The 17,455-nt window shown below is 39.0% G+C and overlaps 1 protein-coding gene across 4 annotated transcripts in view; it reads right to left on the reverse strand.

The window, feature by feature from the left end:
- KIF27 (kinesin family member 27) overlaps positions 1-14,937 on the reverse strand; it is a 94,723-nt gene extending 79,786 nt beyond the window's left edge. For all 4 annotated transcript variants that reach the window (XM_068553478.1, XM_068553479.1, XM_068553480.1 and 1 more), the window contains exons 1-3: positions 14,785-14,937; positions 7,970-8,354; positions 1,854-2,054 (exon numbers count right to left, since the gene is read on the reverse strand). In XM_068553478.1, coding sequence (XP_068409579.1) covers positions 1,854-2,054; positions 7,970-8,267 — 499 coding nt within the window. In that variant the 5' untranslated portion in view covers positions 8,268-8,354; positions 14,785-14,937. The remainder of the gene's footprint in view (positions 1-1,853; positions 2,055-7,969; positions 8,355-14,784) is intronic.
- Positions 14,938-17,455: the final 2,518 nt, after the last annotated feature.

Genomic DNA, 17,455 nt, shown 5'->3' on the forward strand with positions numbered 1-17,455 from the left:
TATGTCAAACAAATGCATTTTGGTTGTGATTGGGACATTTTATAAGATATGTGGTAATTTGTCTTAAGACTGTTACATCCTACCAAAATTTTTGCAGGATTGCTATCAGGTGTGGAGTATTTCCATCACTAAGTTTATGAGGCGTGATAGTGTATACTTCCGTACTGTCTATTTTACAATAAACATGTATTTTTTTTGTAACTTTTAATAAAAGATAAAAACATTCAATAATTACATTTTACAGAAGCTCAAAACATCAGTCTGGATTTCATCCAGAAAAGATAAACTATACAAAATTATCTAATAAGGTCACAAAGTACTATGTATGCTTTTTTTCTAAAAAACAAAACAATAACCTATTTCTTCAAACATCCAGCAATGCCAGAGCTGCCAGGACAGGGCCTACAGAGGCGAGCTTTACTGCCCCCTGCAGGCTGCTGCTGAAGGAGCGAGCCATCTTATTTTCCTAACTGCCAGGAAATTCCCCCAGGGAATCACTCCCTTGGCAGGATCCTTTATCTCCAGGAAGGAGGAAGGTTCCACTAAATGTGTTTTCTAGGAGAAGAAGACATCTAAGAACAGTCATTGTTATTAATAATCATGAAAATCTGGAAACAACCAAAATGTCCAATAATGGACTATTAGTCAAATCGATTATTATAATATATTCAGAAGACAAAATTACATGACCACATGAAGTCATAAATTTGAAAAATATTTAATGACATGAAAATTCTTACAATATAAATATTAAGTGAAAAAATAAGATGCAATACAATACGTGGGGTTGTGAGTGTATTTTTTTTTTTAATCAGATGTGTGTAGAAAAAGAAATCTGTAAGGAAACACACCAAAATTGGAAGTTGCTATTTCTGAGTTCTGAGATTAAAGATGATCTTTAACCTTCTTCCTTATACTTTCCTATGTTTTCAAAATGTTCTACGTTGAACATATTACCTTTTAAGTCAGAAAATCAGAAAGTGTTATTCTTTAAAATACTTGTATTTTGACCTTCCCATTCTAACGTTCTCCCATTTCCAAACAAACAGATATTTAACGAGATTAACAGGTTGACAGCACAGAACGTCAGACCTTGAGAAGCACAACAAAGGACGAGTAAATGTCAATATGAAGGAGCAAACACATAAACTCTAAATTAAAAAATAAAAAAAAAAGAGGAAGCAATAGGAGTGCTGGGACAAAAATCAGAAAGGAAGAAAGGAGAGTTCTTGGATCAACTTGGATGAACACCAAAACACCAAAGGGAGAAACCATCCCCAACCTCAGGGTAACTCTGGGAGAAAAAAAAGTACAAAAATTAATTTAGCCTATGTCACACTTTCTTAAGATCAGCCCAGGGGCGGGGGAGGTGGCAATTATAGGAAATAATTACAGTTGATCCTTGAACAACACAGGTTTGAACTGTGCAGGTCCACTTACATGTGGATTTTTTTCAATAGTAAATACTACAGTACTATGCAATCTGAGGTTAGTTGAATCCGCTGAGGCAGTACTATGGATACAGAAGGACGACTGTAAATTATACTTGGGTTTTTGACTGCGCAGAGGGTCGGCACCCCTAATCGCCACCCTCCCCGCCACATTGTTCAAGGGTCATCTGTATTTGGAATTACACCTTAATAACTTCATCTTACCAACCACCTTGAACTTCTACTTTTCACCTGGGTGCATTAACTGCTACTGGTAATCAATAAGTTATTCAATTTAAAAGCAAAAACAAATGCATTTTGTTTCTATGTCTGTTTTTAAAGAATCCTTGGAAAATATCCAGAAACTGAATTAAATCATATTCATTTGCTAATGAAGACTATCAATTAAGTAGGCTACTTTACCTGTGTTTCCCTTTTCATCTTCTCTGATGTGAAGATCCTTCATAGATGTCTCCAATTCTAGAAGATCTCTTAGGTCTTCCTTGTATACTTCTATATAAGACACTTTTATCTTAGAGTCAATGCTAAGATTTTCAGAGATGTTTTGAAATATTTCTTGGATAGCACGAGGAATGATACCTTTTTGACCCTCCACAACTGAAGCTGAAAATTTAGAGAAAGAAAGCACATCTGAAATTTAAGATATAAGAAAAGCTACAATCAATAAATTTATTTTCTCAAATTTCTATTATAAATTTTTAAAATAGAAAAATAGAACAATTTTTTTCTATAAAGTTCAGAAGTGAAAGTTTTCACATGCATGCTCTTACCCAAACTTCATTCATGCACTCATTCAATATTTATATAGTACCTACTATGTGCCAGGCAGTATTCTAGGACCCTGGGAACCATCAGTGAACAAAACAAGGAAAAGATCCCTGCCCTTAAGGAACTGTACTAGGAGAGACTGACAACAGCAAAAAAGAATAAGTGAATTATATAGTATATTAAAAGGCATTAAGTATGCCTGGAGAAGAAAATAGGGCAAGGTAAGGGGGACTGGAAGTGTAAGTGTATTTTGATGGGAGGTGCTTGTAACTTTACATAGGAAAGTCATGATGGGTGGGCATCACGGAGAAGCTGACATTTGAGCAGAAACTTGAAAGAGGTGGCCGAGGAGCCAGGTAGGTATCTGAATGTCCCAGAACAGCAAGCGCAAAGGTGCTAAAATGGTGTGATCCATAAACAAGGAGGCCATTGTAGCTGGAGCAGAGGGAGCAAGGGGAGAGTGGCAGGGCATGAGGTCAGAGAGGTGACAGAAACAAGACCATGTAGGTCCTTGTAGACCACGATAGACTTTAGGTCTTATTCTGGGTGAGATGAGAGCCACTGAAGCAGAGCAGTAACTTGGGATTTAAAAGAGACCACTCTGTCTGCTGCGTTTTGCCTCAATCATAGAAGGGTAGGGGCAGAAGTGGGGAGACCACTTAGGAGACCAGTGCACTAATCCAGGAGTCTAGAGGGTTCGGGGGAGAGGTGGACATGACGGTGGCATAAGGTTGGCAGCAGAGAAAGGTGAGAAGTGACCAGATTCTGGATTTATGTTGAAGGGAGAGCCATTAAGATTCCCTGACAGATTGGATATGGAATGTGACAGAAAGTGATGAGTCAAGGATGACTCCAAGATTTTGTCTTGAGCCAGTGGAGTTGCCATCAACTGATATAGGGAAGAGTGTGTGTTGAGTTGGTTTAAGGGGAAAATGGCAGAAGTTCATTTTTTGACCTATTAAGTTTGAGGTATCTATTAGGGATACAATTGGGAAGGTTGAATAGGCAGTTGGATATATGAGACTGGAGTACAAGACAGTCGTCTGGACTGGAGGTAAAAAACTGGAAGCTATATATAGATGGTATTTAATGTCATAGGGCTGGATGAGACCAAGGGGAAAAGCTGAGAGTCAGAAGAGAAGAATACCAAAGATTGAGCCCTGGGCACTTCATCATTTGTTGGTTCACTTATCAGGAACCAGCAAAAGAGCATGAGGAGTGACCAGTTAAGTAGGAGGAAACCAAGAATGTGGTGGCCTGGAAACCAAGTGGAGAGCATGCATCAAATTTGCTGAAAGGCCGGTTTGATGAGAATTGACCACTAAATTTAGTAAAGTGAAGGTCATTTGTGATATTCTGACAATTGCAGTGTCAGTGGTAGTGGAGATGAAAGTCTGAACGGAGTGAGTGTAAGAAAGACCGAGAGGAGAACTGACACCACGAGTCACAGATAATACCTTCAAGGTTCCGCTGCAGAGAGGAGCAGAGAGAAGCAGGGTGGTGGATGGCAGCGAGAGTGGGTAAAACAGAGGGGAAGTGAGAAATGTAACCATTATTTTAAAATACAATAAAGACTGATTTACCCAGCATTCTCTCAATTATTAACACTAAAATACTATTAAAAATCACATCATTGTAACTGATGAAAAACTGTATTCACAATGTAATTGTGAACATCAATGTAATTAATGAAAAACTGTGATCACTGTTTATGATTATTCACTGTTTAAAATGTCATGTGGCAATGATTTTTAAATTTGATAATGCCCCATTTCCTCAAGGTGAGCAAATTGGTCCTCTAGAATACTATGACAATGTTAACCAGCACAGCTTTTTTGGAGAAACATTAGTATCAATAGTATCAAAAGTTGAAACGTGATCACCCTTTGACTCAGATATAGTCTTAAAGAAATACATGTACACATACCCAAAGGTGTTGTATAAGGATCAGTAAAAATTTCTTGTAATTGATAAAAAATTCCAAACACTAATAAATCCATTAGTAGGAGAATGGTTAACAATGGTATACCATGCACCTATTGTTAAACAGATGTCTAAGATCCATAAAGTTAAAAGAAGCAACTGCAGAGCAAATTCATTTGCATAAAAGAAAACATACATATCTATGCAAAGAATATTTTTGAAAAAATTCACAAAAAATGGTGGTTACCTCTGGGGAGTTAGAACAGGGAGAGAAAAGAAAGGAAAACGTTTACTTTTATCTTATGGTTGTAATATCTGAATTTTTACCTTTAGAAATAAATATATATAGTCTAAAAATAAAAGTTTTAAATATAAATAACTTAAAAATAAACTAAATATACTGTATAGAATTGGAAGCAGCATAAAAAAAAGCTTACAATCAAATGACATGACAATGAAAAAAACTAAATGATATTTATATAACAGTTTAAGGCAAAAATAAAAGATTTAATAAGAAAATATTTATTGAAAACCCCAGGAATGCAATAGGCATAAGTGGCACCAGTGAAGTTCAAAATAGGTACAGGTAGTACCTAAAATATCTAAAATATCTCTCTTTAGATCATTTATTACGGTCTGGGGAGAATCCCAATCATTGGAATGCAACTCATTTATGTTAGCAAGAACTCTTTTAAAAAAATTATTTGTGTCATATTTCTTCACATTTAGCCAAAAAGCATGTTTTGAGATTTCTGGGATGGAAAGGTACAGGTAGTTTGAGGGTAAACAGGCATAAGAAAGGGACAGGGGAGCAAGCCAGGGTCTAATGGCAACAAAGGACGTATGCAGAAGAGAGGTACAGAAAGACCAGTTCTGCCCAAGCCAAGACCTCAATCCAGGAATGAGGGAGGGAACATCTCTACACCTCTTCTCCTCCATCACTGCCTCTTCTCCTCCATCACTTCCGCAACGCAGAACACAGATTAACACAATAACATGAATGAATAGAAATACATACAAGAGACTCAGATATTTGTACACCAATGTTCACAGCAGCATTAGTCACAACAGCCTAAAGGGGAATACAATTCAAGTGTCCATCAACAGATGAATGGATAAACAAAAGATGACTTATACATACAACGGAAAATCATTCAGTCATAAAAAGGAATGAAGTTCCAATACATGCTACAACATGCAGGATATCCTTAGATATTATGCTAAGTACAGAAGCCAGACATAGGAGGACAAATACTGTATGATTCCACTTCTATGAAATATCTAGAAGAGGCAAACTTACAGTCAAAGAAAGTAAATTCGAGGTTACCAGGGGATGGCGGGGGAGGACAGTTATTGCTTAATGGGTACAAAGCTTCTATTTGGGGAGATGAAAAATTTTGGAAAGAGCAGTGATGGTTACAAAACACTGTGAATATACTTAATGTCATAAAACTGTACTCTTAAAAATGGTTAAAATGGTAAATTTTGTTTTACATTTATTTTTTAACCACAATTTTTAAAATAGTAAAAAAAAATGTACAAGATAAAATTTAGAATAAGTAAAAGAATAAATTGGACTTAAAGTTAAATAAGTTTCTGTAGGCCAATTTAGAAACCTGCCCACCATTTTTAGCATTGTTCCATGGAAAATATATTCCAAGCTACAAAAAGGTGGCTTACAAATGAACCTTAAAAACAACTTGCTTCCAAGTTGAAGATTACCAATGTTCAGATTTTTGGCAACAAACATCCTGAAAATCTGAACCTTACTAACTTGGACCGCCTTTGATTGCCATCATGTAGCAAATATGGGAAGCTGCAGGTTTTTCCAGTACAAGAGAAAGTGAAAATTCCTTTTGGAGAGCTTCCAGGAACTAGCCAATAGTACTATCTATAAACTCCAGCATATATTGAATATATGCATTCTAGATTAGCCAGAATATGAGGCTGATCAGAAATAGCTCATTCATTTCCCACTTCAACAGATAACAAAGCACAGTAACTCAAAAGACTTAAAAAAAAAAAAAAAAAGCTGAATTACAAATAATATTTACAAATAAAGCTTCAAAATGTATTCTGGTAACCTAAAGATCACATTTTCACTGTCACTCTTATATTCCTGAAAGACTATTTCAGAGAGAAAAACTGTAAAGTTTTATACTTTAATAGCCATCATTTAGCTCTTATACACTATATAAAGAGTATGCAAATGAAAGTTTTTAGAGAAGATTACGCCTGGTAAAAGTTGGTAAATCCAAGGTTCTGAAAAGCAGGGAAATGAATAGTAGTTTAAATAAGCATCATATTGAAAAATAAGAGATTTTCATCTACCACAGTGCCTAGCATGGTACTCTAGCCACTGCAAAAGCTCAATACATTATTTATTGGAGAAAAAAACTACATTATTTGCATGGTCAATAATCAAACAGCAGATGACTGACCCAGAATTGGTGTCTTACAGATAGCCTGGGAAATCAAAAATGCTATTTTCACAAATACACCAAGAAATGTAACTTCAAACAACAAAGTGCAATTCTTCACATATCAGATAGTGAAAAAAAAATTTTGGATTTATGATTTCCAGTAACTGGCAAGGATATGAGCAAATAAATGGCTTTCACATATTGGTGGCAGGATATAAACTGGTACACCCTTTTGGATAATTTGTCAGTATCTATCCACATTTTAAATGTGCATACCCATTACTCAACAAATCTACTTCTAGGAATCTATTCTACAGAAATACTAACAAACGGATGCAAAGTTAAATGTATAAAGATATATACACTGTAACTTTTTGTAACAGTAAAAATCAAAACCAACCACTAATCCTGTCCATTAATACTGGAATGGATGAACTATGATCCATTCAAACTATGGAACATTATATGTACAGCCCAAAAAAATGAGGTGAAATTCTATGACCCAAATGGAAAGAAATGAAATGATATTTTATATCGTTAAATGCAAAAAGAAAGTTACAGAATCACAGGTATGAAATACCTCATCAAACAAATAAACTAACAACAAAAAACTACATGTGTGAGTACTTGTAATATACCTAGAAAAATGTCTAGAGGACTCTGAATGTATACATCAAACTGTTATTTCCTGGGAATGAGAGGAGCTTTCATTTGTTTAATTAGATTTCTTAAGCATCACTTGCAATTCTTTTTACAATGAACATTAATTTTTTTTAAACTAGCAGAAAAAAACATCAAAAACTCTTCCTAATGGTGATCTATTTCTTTTGGTATGAAGTATTTTAGAGCAGCTAAATTATTTTAGGACAATAGATAACTTTAATAACCTTTTCCCTTAAGGAATTAAAATTGTATTCATGGCCTCTTAAAAAAAACAGTATAGCTGTAAGTATGTGACCAAGCTGTGAAAATTGTTAAGGGAGTAGAACTTAAAAGTTCTCATCACAAGAAGAAAAATGTAACTGAGGTGATTGATGTTAACTGAAATTACTGTGGTAATCATTTTGCAATATATAGATATATCAAACTATTATGCTATATACTTTGGACTAATACAAGTTACATGTCAATTATATCTCAAAACTGGGGAAAAACAGCAAAGGGCTGAATACTGAACATTGTCTTAAACATCTTTCCTCAAGCAAATATAATCATAAATTGTTTAATGAAACTTCAATATTTAAAACAAATCTTTCAAAGATGATGATCTTATGAACACATCTGTTATCCTATTGATTATTTCATTCAGTTAATATGCTGAGCACCTACTATGTGTCAGGCACTGTGGTATTTCAGCTTCTTTCTACTGTCTCAAATAAAAGTCAAAGAGTATGAGAATCTTACCAACATGGCCTCCTCCAATGGTGTATGTCTTCCCAGATCCAGTCTGTCCATAGGCAAAAACGGTTGCGTTATAGCCCTCAATGAGTGACAACACTAGTGGCTTTATACAGGTATTATAAACTTCATCTTGAGTGGAATTTTTGCCAAAAACAAAATCAAAAGTAAAGACTCTATCTTTCCCAATGATAACTTGTTGGGTGTTTGGAATAACTCTCACACAAGCTTGATGATTATGAAGAACTTCTTTGCACAGCAGTGGTCTAATTCTTACAGCAACTTTTACTGGTATTTCTTCCATGGCAGCTTAGATTTTACTAAATAGATTTTCTACTTAATATTCAGTATCTAGTGTGAGAAACATCCATTTTACGTAAGATCTGGACCCCTGTGTATCAGAATAAAAACAAAATTTAGTTATTGACTTCTCTATCCTAATAAACTAAGCAACTTCTAAAGCAAAGTCAACTAAAGCAGGTTTTGTTCTAATATAAGATAGCTACAAAGAGTAAATCTGTCTTGAAAAAGTATACCTATAATTTATAGATGAAATGATATGATGTCTGGATTTGCTGCAAAATAATCTAGGGGATGGGAGCCTTGAGTTGGTAAATGATGAAGCAAAGTGATAAGTGCATGGGATTCCATTATGCTATTCTTTCTATAGTGGTAATATGTTTCCCAGCTCATTAATCTAAATATTGAATAATTGGGGAATTAGAAACATAAGGCAAGGACTTCCCTGGTGGCGCAGTGGTTAAGAACCCGCCTGCCAATGCAGAGGACACTGGTTTGGGCCCTGGTCTGGGAAGACTCCACATGCCACGGAGCAACTAAGCCTGTGCACCACAACTATTGAGCCCATGTGTCACAACTACTGAAGCTCGTGTGTCTACAGCCCGTGCTCTGCAACAAGAGAAGCCACCACAATGAGAAGCCCGCGCACGGCAACAAAGAGTAGCCCCCACTCACCATAACTAGAGAAAGCCCGCGTGCAGCAACAAAGACCCAGTGCAGCCAAAAATAAATAAATAAAATAAATTATTTTTAAAAACAAACAAAAAAGAATCCACCTTCCAATGCAGGGGATGTGGGTTCGATCCCTGGTCGGGGAATTAAGATCCCACACACCACGGGCAACTAAGCCCGTGCACCACAACTACAGAGCCCATGCACTCTAGAGCCTGCGCGTCACAACTACTGAACCTGTGCGTCCCAACGAACAATGCCACGTGCCACAACTAAGAACCAATGCCGCCAAAAGTAAAATAAATAAATATTTTTTAAAAATTGCAGGGACAATGTTTTAAAAAAATTAAATTGGTAGCTATACTTACAATGAACAACCTGAAAAATAAATTAAGAAAACAATTCCATTTACAATAGCATTACAAAGAATCAAATAAATTTAGGAATAAATTTAACAAAAGATGTGTAAAACTTATACTCTGAAAACTACAAAATATTGTTGAAAGTAAAGAAAACTTAAATAAATGGAAAAACATATGTTCATGGATTGGAAGACTTAACATATTAAAATGGCAATATTCCCCAAATTGATCTAAAGAGTCAACAGAATGCCTATCAAAATCCCAGCTGACTTCTTTGTAGAAACTGACAAGCTGATCCTAAAATTCATATGGAAATTCAAGGGACATAGAATAGCCAATACAATAATGAAAAAGAACAAAGTTAGAGGACATACTTCCCCAATTTTAAAACCAGGCAACAGTAAACAAGACAGTGTGGTACTGGCATACGACAGACTTAAAGATCAATGGAAAAGAACTGAGAATACAGAAATAAATCCTCACATTTATGGGCAACTGATTTTCAACAACAGTGTCAACACAGTTCAATGGGGAAAAGATAGTCTTTTCAACAAGTGGTCATGGGACAACTGGATATCCACATGCATAAGAATGAAGTTGGACTTCTACCTCACATCGTATACAAAAGTTAATTCAGAACGGTTCATAGGACTTCCCTGGTGGCGCAGTGGTTAAGAATCCGCCTGCCAATGCAGGGGACACGGGTTTGATCCCTGGTCTGGGAAGATCCCATATGCTGCAGAGCAACTAAGCCCGTGCACCACAACTACTGAGCCTGCAAGCCACAACTACAGAGCCCGTGCACCGCAACTACCGAAGCCCACATGCTCTAGGGCCCGCATGCCGCAACTACTGAGCCTGCGTGCTGCAACTACTGAAGCCTACTCGCCTAGAGCCCGTGCTCCACAACAAGAGAAGCCACCACAATGAGAAGCCTTCTCACTGCAACGAAGAGTAGCCCCCGCTTGCCACAACTAGAGAAAGCCCGCGCACAGCAGTGAAGACCCAATGCAGCCAAAAAATAAATAAAACTTAAAAAAAAAAGATACTCAAAAATGTTTAAAAAAACAAAACAAAAAAAAATCGTTCATAGACCTAAACGTAAGAGTTGAAACTATAAAAGTCTTAAAAGAAAACACAGGGGTAACTCTTTGTAATCTTGTATTTGGCAATGGTTTCTCATTTATGACACCAAAAGCAAAAGCAATAGCAATGAGCAGTAAAAGGAAAAGTAGATAAAATGAACTTAATCAAATTTAAAAGTTTTGTGCCTCAAAGGATACCACCAAGAAAGTGAAAAGACTAGTGCTGTGAATAGCAGCACTATTCACAATAGCCAAGACATGGAAACAACCTAAATGTCCATCGACAGATGAATAGATAAAGAAGATGTGGTACATATACACAATGGAATACTGCTCAGCCATAAAAAAGAATGAAATAAGGCCATTTGCAGCAACATGGATGGACCTACAGATTATCATACTAAGTAAGTCACACAGAGAAAAACAAATACCATATGATATCACTTATATGTGGAATCTAAAATATGAGGGCTTCCCTGGTGGCACAGTGGTTGAGAGTCCACCTGCCAATGCAGGAGACACGGGTTTGAGCCCTGGCCCGGGAGGATCCCACATGCCGTGGAGCAATTAAGCCCATGTGCCACAACTACAGAGCCTGCACTCTAGAGCCCACGAGCCACAACTACTGAGCCCACGTCCCACAACTACTGAAGCCCGCGTGCCTGGAGCCCATGCTCCACAACAAGAGAAGCCACTGCAATGAGAAGCCCGCGCACTGCAAGGAAGAGTGGCCCCCACTCGCCGCAACTAGAGAAAGCCCGCATGCAGCAGCGAAGACCCAACACAGCCAAAAATAAATTAATTAATTAATTTAAAAAATAAAATAAAATATGACACAAATGAACTTATCTATGAAACAGAAACAGACTCAGAGACATAGAGAACAGACCTGTGATTGCCAAGGTGGAGGGAGGGTGGGGGAGGGACAGAGTGGGAGTGTGGGGTTAGTAGATGAAAACTATTATGTATAGGATGGATAAACAACAAGGTATTACCGTATAGCACAGGGAACTATATTTAATATCCTGTGATAGACCATAATGGAAAAGAATATAAAAAAGAATGTGTGTGTGTGTGTGTGTGTGTGTGTATATATATATATAAATAACTGAATTTGCTATAGAGCAGAAATTAACACAACATTGTAAATCAACTATACTCCAATAAAATTTTTTAAAAAAGAAATACAATATTGTAACATAAAAAAAAGAAAGTGAAGATTATTCACTGAATAGGACAAAATATTTGCAAGTCATATATCTAATAAGGATTTGTATCCAGAATATACAAAGAACTATTACAACTGAATAGTAAAAAGACAACCAAATTTAAAAGTGGGCAAGGGTGGGCTTCCCTCGTGGCGCAGTGGTTAAGAATCCGCCTACCAATGCAGGGGACACGGGTTTGAGCCCTGGTCCGGGAATATCCTGCATGCCGCAGAGTAACTAAGCCCGTGCGCCACAACTACTGAGCCCGTGTGCCACAACTACTGAGCCTGTGCTCTAGAGCCCGTGCTCCACAACAAGAGAAGCCACCGCAATGAGAAGCCCACGCACCGCAACGAAGACCCAATGCACCCAAAAATAAATAAATAAAATAAATAAACTAAAAAAAAAAAAAGTGGGCAAATGATCGGAAAAGACAGTTCTTCAAAGATGATATAAAAATGATCAATAAGCAAATGCAAAGACGCTCAACATCATTAGCTATGGGGGAAATGCAATCAAAACCACAATGAGATACCACTTCACTCCCAACTAACACAACTATAATAAAAAAGACAGATCATAATAAGTGTTGGCAAGAAGGTAAAGAATATGGAAACCTGATGGGAATGTAAAATGATGCAGCCATTTTGGAACAGTCTGGCAGTTCCTCAAAAAGTTAAACACAGAGTTATCATTTGACCCAGCAACTCCGCTCTTAGGTATATACCCTAAAGAAATGAAAATATATGTTCACATAAAAACTTGTACATGAATGCTCACAGTCTTGGTAGCATTACGCTTACACCATATAAAAGTTTTTTGAAAAGTGACAAGTAATCTACATCTAAATGCAGATGAAAAATAATCAGTTTAGGATGGGACTGGGCTCTTTGGAGAAGAGTCTTGAACACTATCATTAAGTAACCTAGCAGACTAATGGACTAAAATAACATTTTCAGCACTACATGCAATGGAATGTTAATTAAGACATATCTAATACTTACTAGCCTTTTAAAAAAACTCTGCAGCAATACTGTGCATTTATAATTTTGTGAGTGGACAGTCTGAAAAAGATCACAATAACAGAAAAACATTTACATCACTCTACTAAGAGTCCAAAGAGAGTAAAAAAATATCAGCTCCCCTGTGCTGTAAAATCCCAAAACAGAGTCAACAAACTATCTTTAATGGCCAAAGAGATGCACCTAACCTTGGCAGTTTTAATCATTCTAGTGAAATTCTGCACTGAAAAAATAAATATTCATAAATATGATAAATCTTTTCCTGGATAATAAAGGACTCTACAATCATTTGGTACTGCAAACTTTTCCAAAGAAACTACAGGGATGTAGTATGACTTGATTCTTCCAAATGTCTCTGAACACCTATATTAGGAGTTTTTATCATACAAATTAGTTTATTTTTTTATATATAAATTTTATTTATTTATTTATTTTTGGCTGCATTGGGTCTTTGTTGCTGCACGTGGGCTTTCTCTAGTTGCAGCGAGCGGGAGCTACTCTTTGTTGCAGTACACGGGCTTCTCATCGCAGTGGCTTCTCTTGTTGTGGAGCACCGGCTCTAGGCATGTGGGCTTCAGTAGTTGTGGCACACAGGCTCAGCAGTTGCAGCGCATGGGCTCTAGAGTGCAGGCTCAATAGTTGTGGCGCAAGGGCTTAGTTGATCTGCAGGCATGTGGGATCTTCCCGGACCAGGGCTCGAGCCCGTGTCCCCTGCATTGGCAGGCAGATTCCTAACCACTGCGCCATCAGGGAAGCCCCTATTTCTTTTTTTTTATACCATCACATTAAAACAAAAGTCATGGTCTATGTTAAGCTAAACCTAACTACTTCCAATGAAATTGTTAATAAAAGGTGCCAAGTGTAATTGAGATGTTTTCACTTTCTTGGTTTTTTTTTTTTTAATAGGAATATCTATAAACAATCTGGCTACAAAGGCAATAGAAATTCACCTACTCTAATCAGTAAAAAACCGATAAGGGCCCATAAACATATAGCTTGCAAAAAATTAATATACAAGAATTTACGTTTAGGGAGTTCTCTGGCGGTCCAGTGGTTAGGACTCTGGGTTTTCACTGCTGTGGGCGGGGATTCAACCCCTGGTGGGGGAACTAAGATCCCACAAGCCCTGTGGCACGGCCAAAAAATAAATAAAAAGTAAATTTAAAAAATTTTAAAAAGAATTTACATGTCTTTTAAAAAATCCATAGCACTTATACTTCTTCAGATTCTGATCAATTACAGCCATCAGAAGCGTACGTATTAATCTCACCAATCAATGTAAAGAAAGGTGAAATCCGACTGGCTGGCATACTCAATGGAGTTTTGAAATCTGAGCAAAGGAAGGAGAAATATTTGATCACTGATGCCATGTCGTTGATCAGAAAAGTGTCTCCAAATACCGTTGCCACCCCGTGCCCTTGGCTTTTCAGAAGTAGTGACTGTCTAAAAATTGTAGTTTGTAAGTAATATTTTCGTAAGAAACTTTCTGGCAAATGGATAGTGAATCTCATAAGGATCTCAGAAAAGGCCCCAAATGCATAAAGAACAGATGGAGAAGACAGGAAGCGAACAGGGGAAACAACAAAGATTTTTAAAGTTGGAGTGGGCGAAGTTTTATTTTTAAAGTGTTTCAAAGAAAGAATCTGGGCACCCTTTCTTTCTCAATTATCACCTGCTCTAAGGGAGGGGTCTTTCAGATTTCCGCAGAGCTTAGAATGCACCGAAATTTCAACATCCGCAATGGAAAAAGGAGGCCTGTGACAAAACGAAACCCCCAAGGAAGGTGGGCCTTTCCACCCCTCTTCAGATACCGCAGCTGGAAGCATGAAAACAAGAAATACACAGGATCCGATTCCGTGAGGCTCGGTCCGGGGTTCCCGGGGTTCCCGCGCGTCCGTCTTCCCCAAGCCCTTCTACCTCAAGGGGCACCCAACTTCCCCGGCCGCTCGCCTGGGAGTCCCAGCATAGGCCCAGGCCCCTCGGGGGGCACTGCTCCGCCTTGCGGGCGCCCCAACCGCCCTCCCCGCCAGCCGAGCCGCGGCGGCTCCCAATCCCCCGGCCGGCCCCCTCTCCTCCCAACGGCCGGCCGGGGACACCAGCTCAGAGAGCAGGCCAGCGCCGCACCAGGCCCGACCCCGCCAGCCCGGCCCGGCCCGCCTGCCACTCACTGACCGGTTCGAGAAACCCCAGTCTCCCGCGGCTAGCGCAGCGCAGTACTCTTCGCCTTCACTTCGCACCGCCGCGCCGCCGCTACCGCCGCAGCCCGCGCCTTTTGTTGTCGTGGGTTCTCCCGGCAACCAGCAAAATCCGCGCTGACGCGCCTCCGCCCCTCAGGGCGACCGGAAGCTCCCCAGACCCCGCCCCAGCCCGCCAAGCCCCGCCCATGACCCCGCCCCGTCAGGGAGGAGCCTAGAGCCGGCCACCTGGAGGCCCCGCCTCCCATATTAGCGCCAAAGTAAATACTACCCAGGGACCCCTCGCATAGTGCTGAGCCAGAGAACTCTCCAGGAGTTTGTAAGATGAATATGAGAAAGATTCACATTGCTTTCAATATTTTAGCTACCAATTCCGTTTATTTTTATTGAAGTTAAGTTCGCATAACATAACATGAACCGTTTTAAAGTGTACAATTCAATGGCGTTTTAGACATTCACAATGTTATGCAACCATCACCTCCGTCTTTTTCCAAAACATTTTCATCACCCCAAAAGGAAAGCCTCATACCAGTTAGCAGTCACTCCCATTCCTCTCTTCCCCAGCCACTGGCGACCACTAATCTGCTTTCTGTTTCTATGGATTTACCTGTTCTGGGCATTTCATAGTCATAGAATCATACAATTTGTGGCCTTGTGTCTGGCTTCTTTTGCTAAACGTTTCCCAGGTTCACCCATGTTGTAGCATGTATCAGAACTTTAATTCCTTTTTATGGATGAATAATATTACATTATGTGGACATACCACATTTTATTTATCCATTCATCAGCTGAGGGATATGTGGGTTGTTTCCACTTTGGGGATAATATGAATAATGCTGCTATTAACATCATGTACAAGTATCTGTTTAATGTTTTGTTTTGTTTTTTTCAGTTCTTCTGGGTATAGACCTAGGAATGAAATTGCTGGATCATATGGTAATTCTATGTTTAACTTTTCCAATTTACTTTTAAATGCCTCAATGCCTCCCATTTTTAATAGCACCATCTAAGCATCTTCAAAAAGCAGTCCTTCTCTCATAAAACTTAAAAGTGAAAGTGGGAAAAAAAGCTGCTTAAATTATTAAATTGAATTATTTTGAATTTTTAAAATCCAAAGATGTGAATTTGTTAATTATGTTGCACTTTTAGAATTTTTTTTTAAAAGTTGCCCATCATGACTGGTCTGCTGACAAAACTGCAATGAATAACAGTAACAATTTAGGTTTGGGAAATCCCGGGAAGACTAGGCAGCAGGTTTCAGGAGGCCACATGTCTGCAGACGAGGTCAGCAAATGCCTAACAGGATTGGAATGGGACATTTCCTGTTGCCCCCAAATTGGTGTCTTGAGTCCAAAGTTGAAGAGAAGGGGTCACTTAAGTTCCCCACATTGTAAAGTAGACACCAGTCATTATCACCCCCTTCACCCCCAGGATTTACAGCAGAACAAAACTAATTCCATTCCAACTCCAATCCTATCTCCTTTTATAGCCCTTATAAAGAGGGACTTGGGGTGTTGAAGGAGAGTCATGGGGTCTTGGTCCTTGTGGAGTGGGGAATAGAGGGTTCACAAGTAAGAGGCATCTCTCTTAAGTCAAAGGAGGCTCTAAGAGTGACCTGGAGAGCCTGGGGGAGCGGCACCAAGGGGAAACTGGCCTTCTGGTTGGACAGGGCTAGGGGAAGAGGCTGCATTTGCCTCTCTATACTGAAGCAAAGCAATTGGATAGCAGTGCAGGGAGGGCGCTGGAGTGGAGCAGCCTGCACTCCCACCATTTGGCAGGGCAAGAACCTGTGATTTTCCTTTGTTTCCCATCTTGCCCTCACAAATCCTTCCTGCACACCTGCTATAGTGATCTATGCAGGACACAAACTTGACCACAAATCTGCCCTTTGCCTATACCATTTCTGTGATGTCGTGGAGAATATTACTACTTAGCAGCTGGAATGAGAAATCCATGTAGAGAGAGAGACTTCTTTTGCTGAGAAGATGCTTTGCCAGCCTACACCCAGGTGGAAGTTAAGTCTCCTGGGTTTGACCTTTGGTAGGTACCCAGGCTTCAGAGAAGAAGACGGTGTTGCGCATATGAACCAGGAGAATTATTTGACTGCTCTTGAGAAGGAATGAGAAAGATGGAGGAAGCCCAAGATGCTGAGAAGAAGCTGAATCAGAGAGAGGGAAAGGATAGCTGATAAAGGAATTCCAGGGAGAACAGAAATGGCTAATGGAGATCTTTAGGTTGCATGCTGTGAGGAAGGTGAACCTCTTCCTCTCTCTCCCCTGCAAAATCTTCAGTAAAGTCTACATTGCTAACCGAGGTATTTGTGACAGAGGATTGTTTGTAGCAACTTAAAGATCTGCCAGCCCCTAAGTCAAGTCTGGTGCTGGACAAAACCACGTGAACCTAGAAGGCAGAGGATTAGAAGAAAGCTGAAGTCTGGCTTACATGTCAGTGATGTTTTACTTCACTAATAAACCAACACAATGTAAATTAAAATGATAGGGACTTCCCTGGTGGTCCAGTGGTAAACAATTCTCCTTCCAACGCAGGGGACGCACGTTCAATCCCTGGTCGGGGTACTAAGATCCCACATGCTGCAGGGCAACTAAGCCCACTTGCCACAACTACTGAGCTTGTGTGCCTCAACTAGA

Source organism: Eschrichtius robustus, chromosome 10 (genome assembly GCF_028021215.1).
Source record: "Eschrichtius robustus isolate mEscRob2 chromosome 10, mEscRob2.pri, whole genome shotgun sequence".
Taxonomy (NCBI): Eukaryota; Metazoa; Chordata; class Mammalia; order Artiodactyla; family Eschrichtiidae; genus Eschrichtius; species Eschrichtius robustus.